This window comes from Copadichromis virginalis, linkage group LG11 (assembly GCF_057382275.1).
Source record: "Copadichromis virginalis isolate Kocher_CV1m ecotype Utaka linkage group LG11, C_Virginalis_male_GT1.1, whole genome shotgun sequence".
Classification (NCBI taxonomy): Eukaryota; Metazoa; Chordata; class Actinopteri; order Cichliformes; family Cichlidae; genus Copadichromis; species Copadichromis virginalis.
Window position 1 is genome coordinate 5,771,939 of NC_140628.1, and position 11,647 is coordinate 5,783,585.

General features: G+C 40.8%; 1 protein-coding gene and 1 long non-coding RNA gene across 6 annotated transcripts; both read left to right on the plus strand.

The window, feature by feature from the left end:
* The first annotated feature begins 560 nt into the window (after positions 1-560).
* Positions 561-8,783, plus strand: LOC146697961 (uncharacterized). Of its 5 annotated transcripts, XR_014922950.1 has the most exons (6): positions 561-5,262; positions 5,449-5,585; positions 5,675-5,897; positions 6,016-7,209; positions 7,398-7,534; positions 7,621-8,783. XR_014922950.1 is itself a non-coding variant. In XM_085472904.1 (3 exons), exons 1-2 carry the CDS (start codon positions 621-623, stop codon positions 3,583-3,585), a joined length of 2,805 nt encoding a protein of 934 aa, XP_085329030.1. In that variant the 5' UTR covers positions 561-620; the 3' UTR covers positions 3,586-3,605; positions 3,698-3,758. The 5 variants fall into 5 exon arrangements, 3 of the variants coding, with proteins under 3 accessions (XP_085329030.1, XP_085329028.1, XP_085329029.1); XR_014922951.1 differs by lacking the exons at positions 5,675-5,897; positions 6,016-7,209; positions 7,398-7,534; XM_085472904.1 differs by lacking the exons at positions 5,449-5,585; positions 5,675-5,897; positions 6,016-7,209; positions 7,398-7,534; positions 7,621-8,783 and having other exon boundaries at positions 561-3,314; positions 3,475-3,605; positions 3,698-3,758.
* Positions 8,784-10,241: 1,458 nt separating this feature from the next.
* LOC146697962 (uncharacterized) lies at positions 10,242-11,088 on the plus strand. The gene is made up of 2 exons (XR_014922955.1): positions 10,242-10,782; positions 11,003-11,088. It is a non-coding gene; the product is annotated as an uncharacterized LOC146697962 (long non-coding RNA).
* Positions 11,089-11,647: the final 559 nt, after the last annotated feature.

The window sequence follows — 11,647 nt, forward strand, 5'->3', positions numbered from 1 at the left end:
GAAATAAAGATGCAATCAGATTTATGCAGCCACTCAGAGGAACTCCAGCTTACTGGCAGAAAACTACCAGAGATCTATTCAGCATGGTTCGCCAAATAGGAACACCTCAGTTCTTTGTCACTTTCTCTGCTGCTGAGATGAGATGGCCTGAAGTGATTCAAGCAATAAAGAGACAGCAAGGTGAAGAGGTTGATTTTGAAGCCCTGGACTGGTCAGAAAAGTGTGAAATTCTAAGATCAAATCCAGTAACCACCATGCGAATGTTTGATAAACGTGTTGAGGCTTTGTTCAGAGATTTGCTTTTTTCTCCTGCACAGCCCCTTGGTGAGATCATTGATTACTTTTACAGAGTTGAGTTCCAGCACAGAGGTAGTCCACATATACACATGTTGCTGTGGATTCGAGAAAAGGTAGAAGCAGATGTGGATGATGACCAAACTGTCTGTGACTTTGTGGACAGATACATCTCAGCTCAACTCCCTGATCCAGAAAAGCAACCTGAACTGCACAAAAAAGTCACTGAGCTACAAAAGCACAGCAAAAACCACACAAAAACATGCTTTAAGAGTGTGAACTCTGGTTGTAGATTTGGGTTTCCCAAACCACCAGCCACAAGAACAATGATTGTGAGACAGGATGAGGATTCAGACACTGAAGCTGCAAAAGCCAAACTCAGACCTTTGTTGAACCTGCTGAAGGAACCTGAAGCTGCTTCCCTCACCATAGAGCAGATTCTGTCACGATGCAACTTGACAATGAATGAGTATGAACAATGCCTCCAAGACATAAACAAGAAAACAGCTCTGATTCTGAAACGTGACCCAAATGAGTGTTGGATCAACAATTACAACCCAGACCTGCTTGAAGCCTGGAACTCTAATTTAGATGTCTCATTCATTTTGAATGCCTATTCATGTATAGAATACCTCTGTAAATATATAACAAAGAAAGAATCTGGCCTCTCTGAATACCTGAAGACAGTTATTGACAACTCTGATAAGAACACCGTCAATGAATGTGATGAAATGAGAGCTGTGATGCAGGCTTACTCAAAAAAGAGAGAAATCAGCGCACAGGAGTGTGTGACTCGAGTCTGTGGCCTAAAAATGAAAAAATGTTCCCGCAGTGTTGTATTTGTACCAACAGATGATAACCCAGTAAAAATGAGTCGGCCCATGAGCTTCCTGGAAAGCACAACACACGACAGTTGTAATATTTGGATGACAAGTTTGAGTGATAAATACAAATGCAGACCTGAGACCCCAGAATATGAGGAAATGTCACTGGCTGATTTTGCTGCCTTGTGCAGGTTGGTGAGTGGTCCAAATGAAGGAAAAGATGTGCTTCCTCTTCTAAACCAGCTTGGATTTGTACAAAGGCGAAAGAATGATAAACCAGCTATAATCAGGTATTACCACTGTTCACAGGAAAAAGATCCTGAGCAATATTATGGTCGACTGTTGAGACTTTACCTTCCACACAGATCAGAGCAGGAACTGAAACCACAAGGGTTCCAAACCTATCAGTCCTTCTACAACTCAGGTTTTGTACGACTTCCATGTTCAGACCACAGTGAGTCTGTGAAAAGGGTTGTGAAAAGAAATAAAGACAAGTATGAGAAGAACTCTGAGGATATTGAGAGTGCACTGGAAGAGTTTGAACAAAATAGGGATGTTGTGATTGATGAATGGTGTAATCTGGCTCCTGAATCTGAAGTTGTGAGGCTGCAATGCGATGAGAATCTTCCTGAGAGACATTCTGATGATGAGAACGAACAGGAGAATGTTCCCGACTACAGTCGTCAGTCTGATGCTGTAACAAAGATCAGAGCCGTCAGAGAACAACCTGCAGTAGATCCAGCCGTGGTACGTGTAATGTATCAGAATCTGAACCAGAAGCAGGCCTGCGTGTTCTATGCCATAAGAGACTGGTGTATTCAGCGAGTTTGTGGTTTGAACCCAGATCCATTTTTCTTCTATATCAACGGTGGTGCAGGAACTGGAAAGTCACATCTGATTAAGTGTATTCATTCTGAAGCATCAAAGATCCTGAGCAGACTGCCTGCTAATGCAGAAGAAGCTGACATATCAAATCCAACTGTTTTACTGACTTCATTTACCGGGACAGCAGCTTTTTCTATCAATGGCTCTACATTACATTCCCTACTCAAACTACCCAGGAGTCTGAAACCACCCATTCAAGGACTTGGTAACCAACTGGATGAAATCAGATCTGAGCTGATGAATGCTGAAATTATTGTTATTGATGAGATTTCAATGGTTTCAAAACCCCTTTTTGCTTATGTGGATGCAAGACTGAAACAAATCAAAGGCACTCAGAGACCTTTTGGTGGAATGTCAGTTTTAGCTGTTGGAGATTTTTACCAGCTGCCACCAGTGCGACAGTCTAAACCTCTCTGTGTTTACGATCCAGAACAGATTGACCTATGGCAGGAGCATTTTCAGATGATCACTCTAACCGAGATCATGCGTCAGAAAGATGATGTGGCCTTTGCAGAGATGCTGAACAGGATTAGAGTCAAAGAAAAGACAGATGAGCTTTCTCAGTGCGACAGAGATTTGTTGTCACAGGCTGTGACTGCACCAGAAGAATGTCCAACTGAGGTCTTACACATTTATGCCACCAACAAGAATGTGGAATCCCACAACACAGATACCCTGAAGAAGCTTCATTCAAACATCATAATCATCAATGCAGACGATTTCCAGAAGGATAAATGTACAGGCAGAATGGAACGAAGAGACAAACCATTTACAGGTGGGCGAAATGATTTACCTGACACTCTGAATGTTGCTGAAGGAGCTCGAGTCATGCTGACCAGAAACTTGGACACACTAAACGGTTTAGTCAACGGTGCTTTTGGTATACTGGTAAAGGTGGTGAGATCTGAAAATGATGGACACATAATTAAACTGGGGCTCAGGATGGACAACCGGCAGCCTATGAGACACAACCGCAGTGCTAATGCAGCATCTGATGATCTTGTTTACATTGAGAGAGCAGAGGAGAGTCTGAAGTTTAAAGGAGCGGTACGCAGACAGTTTCCTGTAAAGCTAGCATTCGCTTGCACAATTCACAAAACTCAGGGTCTTACAACACAGACAGCTGTAGTTTCAATGAAGAACATTTTTGAACCAGGTATGGCTTACGTTGCTCTCAGCAGGGTGACGTCTCTCAGTGGACTCTATTTGCAGGACTTGGATGAGAAAAAGATTTACGCCAATCCCGAGGTAACTGCAGCGCTCCAAACCATGAGACAAGCCAGTGTTGAGGAAATGATGCCTCTTCTTCAGGTCAGAGAAACAGCCAGCAGACTTGACACTCTTACACTGATCCATCACAATACGGAGGGTTTGCCATCTCACATCAGTGACATCAAGAGTCATCATGAAATGTGTTTAGCAGATGTTTTGTGTCTCACTGAGTCTCACCTTCAAGGCTCCTTTGTTGCAGACAGTCTTCATTTGGATGGCTACACCATGTTCAAACGCAACAGACATGTGTCCTACACAAACTTTCCTCACATGGCCAGCAGAAGTGGTGGGGGAGTTGTTGTGTATTTGAGGAATCATTTTCAGGTTCAGGTAAAACAGTATCTGCATAATGTCACTGATCTTGAGTTTTTAGTGTTGAAGGTTCAGGCTCCATTCCCTGCGCTCATTGCTGTTGTGTACAGACCCCCTGACTACAGTTTGACACCATTCATGCAAAACCTGGTAAGTCTTTTAGATTCACTTGAAATAATGGACTGTCACCCAATCATTGTGTGTGGAGATTTTAATGAGAACCAGTTGCAGAGTGGAAGAAAACAGATTCTGGAGCAGTTTCAGTCGAGAGGGTATTCACAGCTGATCACTTCTGCCACTACAGACAAGAACACCCTGCTTGACCTCATTTTTATTTCTCAGCCACAGAAATGTCTGTATTCAGGTGTTCTGAGATCATATTACAGTTACCACAACCCTGTCTTTTGTGTCCTGTCCTCGAGCCAATCATGAAGTCGTCTGGTGAGTTTTGAAACAATTACAGATCATGTTTGTTACAGAGTTTACTGATTGTAGAGCATGAAAAAGATTTTTCATTGAAAAAAGGGTCTTCCCTACTCTGTCTGTCAGAAGACCCTTTCTTATTGCAATGTTATTAATCATTTCACCAAATCATTGCTGAACTTCATGCAGAGCAGAGAACATCTGCTATCATGCACCTCTGATCTGAAATGTGCTGCAACATTTATTAAACCAACATCATTTCTTTTATTCTCATGTTTTAAATGACTAAATCTTTTTACTGTGACGTATGTAGCTCAACAAACGAGATCTTCCCCTCCAAGGGCTTGAAAATATGAAATAGTAAATAAATAAATCCCACATAAATGCAGGTATTTATTATGGCTCACATGAATAAATACAGACAATTATATTTTCTTGATTATAGTAGCTTTTGTAGAATCAAAAGTTTTTGTGATGAATGAGGTTTTGCTTATCATGTTTTACAGGTAAAAAATGTCAAAAGTTATAAACTATCTTTAGGCTACCAGAGATGTCTATAATGATACATTATGTAGAGAAAAACATTAGTACAGCTTACAGAATATGTATAAAAACTGATTTAGAAGTAAATGGATAGTTTTCTGAAAGTTCCCGACTACAGTTTAACACCACCCACCCAGCTCAGCCCCCAAGTGTCTATGTAATGCTGGTATGGTGTGTGAGTTTGACTTGGCCTTTATCCGGGTGGGTTTGGGTTTGGGTGGATAAAGGCCAAGTCAGAATTCTCTGAGCAGCTGGAAAAAGCTGCTAATAAACAAAGACATCAAAAAGTGTGGGCTTTAGGTGTAGCCCCCGCTTTCTGATGCACTAATTAGACTTAGTAACCGACACCCCATACCAGCATTACATAAACACTTGGGGGCTGAGCTGGGTGGGTGGTGTTATAAGCACGTGTTTTGTTAGATATATTTTTTCAGACACCATCTTCATGAACTGCTGAGCCAAACCTGATCCATCAGTGCTGGACTGCACAGATAACTACATGCCACAAGGAGACTGCTGTGTTATGAATTGCCATACCAGTGTGTCTTCAATGGAGAAGATGACACACCCATCACCTGACCTCCTGCCTGATCTGGAGACCATCATCATGCTACCACACTACACACCTCTGAGACCATCAATGATGACTCATACTGAGGAAACTGTATTTCCTGTCAGAGATGCTCAGTGATCCTCAGAGCAGAGAGAGGTATCGTTCTTTATCTTTGATTAAAAAAAAAATGTCAGTGTTTTTAATTCAATTAATTAATTAAAATCCTGTTTATTGCATAAATAATTCCACACTCAAATGATTATACTTGTTGACACTTTTTGAGTTTTAATTCACATTATGGATTACAAATCTATGCTTTTTCTACTCTGTCTCTCTGTGCAGGTATTGCTGTCTTCTGAGTTCTTCCGTGTCCCAACTGAGGCCTTCAAACCTCATTGCAGAGCTCATGTCTTTCCTCACCATCATGTGAGTGTGAGATTGCTCTGGATTCTGGTTATGTGGCCTGCAGCACCTATAAGGTATTTCAACATTGTTCATTGTATAACTTATTTGTAGTTTTTAGGGTTTCTACAGACAAAAAAAATGTTCCTTTTTCTGTATTTTTTAGAACAAGCTCGTCCAGTGTGCCTGCATTCCAGCTTCTTAGACTCTACGCAAGTGGACAGAGTATCAGTGTTTGGCCACTCTTACAGACACTGACTTCTGTCAATTCACTTCTACTGATCGGGCACCTCACTCCAGGAAGACAGAGGGCTGCAAGCCTGTCATCATTTCCAGTGTGGCTTTGTATTCTTGGGGTAGCATCAGATTTTTCCCACAAATATTCAAAGGTAACACTTGTTTTAAGCTTAGTTATTAAATCAAAAGTCTTCCCTTGTGTCATGTCTGTGAAGGTTCTCATGATGTCCTTTGATGTAGTCTCTCTCTTCACTTGCATACCCACTACAGAGGCAGTGGAGACTGTCAGAAAACGACTGCAAGAAGACAGCTCCTTGGAAGACAGGACCAACTTCACACCCGATCAGATGTGCACACTGTTAGACCTCTGCCTCACCACTACATATTTCAAATACAACGAGGGTTTCTACAGACAAAAACATGGCTGTGCCATGGGTTCCCCTGTGTCACCTGTTGTAGCCAACCTTTACATGGAGGAAGTGGAAAGGAAGGCTCTTGGCTCTTTCAAAGGAAGAGTACCCAGCCACTGGTACGGATATGTAGATGACACCTGGGTCAAAATCAAAAGGCAAGAAGTGGAATCCTTCACTGCACACATTAACACCGTGGATAAAAACATCAAGTTCACCAGGGAAGACACAAAGGACGACTGTTTGCTTTTCCTGGACTGCGCTGTGCACATTGAAGAGAACGGCAAACTCAACATCGAAGTTTACCGGAAGCCCACACACACGGACCAGTACCTCCTCTTTGACTCCCATCACCCTCTGGAACACAAACTTGGAGTAATTAGGACACATCCCTCTCCCCCCCCCCCCCGGGCAGAACATGTTCCCTCTAAGCCTGAAGGGAAAAAGAAGGAACACACACATGTAAAGGAAGCACTCAAAACGTGTGGCTATCCTAATTGGGCGTTTATAAAGTCAGCAAAGATGCACAGAAAAGAACATCAGATACCAGCGAGGGAGGATAAGAAAGACAGATGCAACAACATTGTCATCCCCTATGTACTAATTAGACTTAGTAACCGACACCCCATACCAGCATTACATAGACACTTGGGGGCTGAGCTGGGTGGGTGGTGTTAAAAGCACTTGTTTTGTAGATATATTTTTTCAGACACGGCACAGTCTCCTTTGTGGCAAAACCTTCAAACTTCACCATCCTCAGCTGAAACAACAACATCTTAACACCATCTTCATGAACTGCTGAGCCAAACTTGATCCATCAGTGCTGGACTGCACAGATAACTACATGCCACAAGGAGACTGCTGTGTTATGAACTGCCATACCAGTGTGTCTTCAATGGAGAAGATGACACACCCATCACCTGACCTCCTGCCTGATCTGGAGACCATCATCATGCTGCCACACTACACACCTCTGAGACCATCAATGATGACTCATACTGAGGAAACTGTATTTCCTGTCAGAGATGCTCAGTGATCCTCAGAGCAGAGAGCGGTATGATTCTTTATCTTTGATTTTTTAAAAAAATGTCAGTGTTTTTTAATTCAATTAATTAATTTAAATCCTGTTTATTGCATAAATAATTCCACACTCAAATGATTATACTTGTTGACACTTTTTGAGTTTTAATTCACATTATGGATTACAAATCTATGCTTTTTCTACTCTGTCTCTCTGTGCAGGTATTGCTGTCTTCTGAGTTCTTCAGTGTTCCAACTGAGACATTCAAACCTCACTGCAGAGCTCATGTCTTTCCTCACCATCATGTGAGTGTGAGATTGCTCTGGATTCTGGTTATATGGCCTGCAGCACCTATAAGGTATTTCAATATTGTTCATTGTATAACTTATTTGTAGTTTTTAGGCCTTAACACAACTAAAATGTTCCTTTTTCTGTATTTTTTAGAATAAGCTCGTCCAGTGTGCCTGCATTCCAGCTTCACAGAAAAGAACATCAGACACCAGCGAGGGAGGATAAGAAAGACAGACACAACAACATTGTCATCCCCTATGTAGCCGGTGTATCAGAAAAACTCAGGAGAGTTTTCTCCAAATACGACATCCCAGTGTACTTCAGACCCAGTAACACACTCAGACAGAAACTGGTTCACCCGAAAGACAAAACTCCTAAACACAAACTTAACAATGTGGTGTACGCTGTACAGTGCAGCGAGGAATGCCCAGACTTCTACATCGGAGAGACCAAACAGCCACTTCACAAGCACATAGCACAACATAGAAGAGCCACCTCCACGGGACAAGACTCAGCAGTTCATCTGCATCTAAAGGACAAAGGTCAGTCTTTGAGGATGCCAATGTTCACATTTTGGACAGATGGAGGAGTGAAAGAAGCCATTTACGTCCACTGTGAGCGACCATCTTTAAACAGAGGCGGTGGTTTACGACACCAACTGTCTGCCATCTATAATCCAGTTTTGAGTTCCCTCCCCAGACACCGTAACGTCCACTCACATCCTGGGAGTGGGCGTGGGTGATTTCCTGTCCTCGGGAAATCACATGATAGGGTGGGGCCAGGTTTCACAATGAGCTCACCCGAAACCCTGGCTGATTGGGACCCACACCCACTTTCACACCTTGGCTCATGTGATTAGGTAGAGGATCATCAGGGGGTTCTTTGTCCCTGTTTGGGGGGAAACTCCCACTGGGTTTAAATCTGGGACTCTCCACCATTGACCCTTAGAACTGAAGAAGCTTCTCGGATGAGAGGTGAAACGTCTTCAAGGAACTCAAAGAAGTCCAGACGCTTTTCTTTCCAAGCTCCTTAGACTTCACTTGTGTTAATTACATTTTATTTGTTGTTGTTTTCTTTTAGATTTATATGCAGTGATTGGATGCGGTGGAGCTTTGTTAACCGTGTGGAAAACATCTGTTTGTGATGATATTTACAATGAGGCTTTAAGGTGACAGTTTCCATGTAATTTCAATCCTCTTACTAAGCAAAAACATGTTTGCAATTAACATATTTTTTCAGTTTTGTCTTTTGGATTTATGGTTAACATTCCTCTGTGACAGCAAATACTAAACTGGTCCAAGTAACCAGCATATCATTGGTCAAAGGCAAAAAGGACCACATGTCACACTAGCAATGTGTTAGTATAGAGTAGGTCTAACAGTGGTTTTCCACATCTGCTCTAATATATATAGATAATGGGTCAGACATATAAAGTCATTTTGAAAAGTTCATAAAGGTCATTTATATGTGTTCCTCTTTATCATTTTATATCAGGTCACACAGCTGACTTGAGTTTTGATCAGAGTAGAACCATAACATTCATGCTAATGGTTCTACTGTTTACAGTTACTTTATGATGGATTTCACCCTGGTCACAGCACTATGTGAAAAGCTGTTAGAGGTAAAGTTAAGCCAATTAATACATCATCATAAGTCACTCTCTAACGCAGGGCAGTGATTATTATTCACTGTAATTTATTCCACAACAATGTTCTTTATTTGATTCTTTAAATATGCACATCGATTGTTTAGCTCTGTGACTCTCCACACCTGAAATATATCACAATGTGGACTTCATTTCGACAGTATTTTGTAGATTGGTACCATATTTATCATCGAATCATCTTGTGCACTTATTAACTAAATGTTGTTTGTTTGTTTTTTTTGTTTGTTTGTTTGGGGGGTTTTTGTTGCCATTTTTACCTTTCACCAACTGTGTAAATTCTGCAATTTTACCTTGGTTTTGTTTCACATCAAAACCAAGGTAAAAGGACACTTATTTGATTGGCTGGGAAACTGTGCAGGCCCTGATTTGAAAATTTGAATGTCTCAGTCCTCACAGAGGATTGGCTGCCTGGGGACCTGGCAGAAATATATAGAAATACTATTATTAAGCATAAATACTACATTTAGTAGAAATACTATGTTTTAGCACAAATATTATAAAAAGAAGAAAAACTATAATTTAGCAGAAATACTATATTAAGCACAAATCCTATAAAAAGCAGAAATACTATAATTTAGAACAAATAGTATAAAAAGCAGAAATACTATAATTTAGCAGAAATACTATGTTAAGCACAAATCCTATAAAAAGCAGAAATACTATGTTAGTCACAAATCCTATAAAAAGCAGAAATACTATAATTTAGCAGAAATACTATATTAGGCATAAATCCTATGAAAAGCAGAAATAGTATGATTTAGCAGAAATACTGTATTTAGCACAAGTACCGAAAAGTACCAGAAATACTATGATTTAGCAGAATAGTAATAACTTATTGAAACACAAATGCACAGAGGGACACACAAACACAGGCTCTAATCCAGTCAACCAGTCTAACTATGTTCAATTTAAATCCTACAATGACATGCTGTCAAATAAGGGCAGGGTCCTCTCTCTCCCACTAAACACACACACACACACACACACACACACACACACACACACAGGGAGAGAGGACTAAGTTTCTAGGTCAGCCTGGGAGCTGCTGAATTTGAATCCACCAATCAGAGAGGCTGTTTACGTTTTCCCGCCAAAACAGGTGCAGAAATCCAAGTTACCAGAACTTGATCTATCTGTTACAGAATTCTGAGAGATCTCTGCTCTCACTGCTCTTTCTTTCCTGTCTTTAAACTCTCTCACATTCAGTCATTTTGCTGGAAATTACAAGTTGAATATACAGTAGTAGAATTACAGTACAGTAGAACTTATAGTAGAAACTACTTACACAGCCCTACATTTGTCATTTTAATTTTGCATTAGACTTTAGTTTGGACTGCTAGTTTGGCTTACTTTGATCAATTGTATAAAATATCACCTTTTTATAAGTTTATTTGTAATAAGATAATCTGGTTATTTTGTAATACATACATTCAGATAAATAATAAATTAGATCCAGTCTGTTAGTCTGTTTCATTGGCTATAACATTTGACTGCAAGTTTATAGTACTATTATTTAAGGACAAACCCATTTTGTCACTCGGTGTAAGTATTCAGTTAGTATTGTCATCGAGAAGTGCCTGAGGACCCAGACTTCCTGTTTCCTGACTGCTGCAGAACATCCAGCTGAAGAAACCCCGTTTCTAAAAGAGGTACAATAAAACGCACCAAATTGTTTCCAGAGAACTTTGAATTTCCTTTATTTTTTGAGTTTGGAGTACAAATCAGCTTTTTAACATCTATTCATATATTCATAAAAACATTTTATAGTATAATAGTACATTTCTCAGATTTAACAGTAACTTGAGGAGTTATAAGTTTTTCTGTTTCAAGGTTCAGTTTTGTTTATATTTGTGTATAACCACATATAAGTTCCAGATTGTACTTCAGCAAAATGCCAAGAAAAAGTCAAAGGTCGCAGTCCCAGAAGCTTAGATGGCAAAAGCAGAAAGAACAGGTGAATGTTTCTCAGAGCAGTGAGCAGGTAAAGGTGTGTGTTTCAACTTTTCCCAGCACAGAAGTGCAGAGCAGTGTTCAGACAGCCACAGTGTCTTATGCAGATGTGGTAAAGAAAGGTGTTCCCTCAGTGTCTGTCCCAGAGCCTGAAGTTATGCAGGTAATCCAGACTGAACCCCAGCTAACTGCACAAACACAGCATGATGGACAAGCTCCAGGACAGTCTCATGTACAGGTTACAAACAGTGAAAGTCCACGAGTGAGTAGCGTCTGTGCTTCCCGAAGCCAGGCTTCTCCTAGGTATGGAAAGTACCGGAATCAGCAATGTATGGCTAACAGTTTGGTTTTCCTGTCATTCTTACACGAGGATGAATTTATTACCAGAGCAGATCTAAACCGTGTGTTGGACAAAGGCCATGCCGTCTATTCAGATGCCAGACTGAGGTTTGTGAACAGCGTGTTTCTAGCCTGCGATGAACTTCCCTCAGTGGTCACCAGCCGCAGACACGAGTATCAAGTCGACATGTCTCAGTTTGCTCATTACGGCACATTTGATGGTAC

What these genes read in the sequence shown, in the direction of transcription:
- LOC146697961 (XM_085472902.1), top strand. Translation starts at nt 621, where the DNA reads ATGATTGTGAGACAGGATGAGGATTCAGACACTGAAGCTGCAAAAGCC.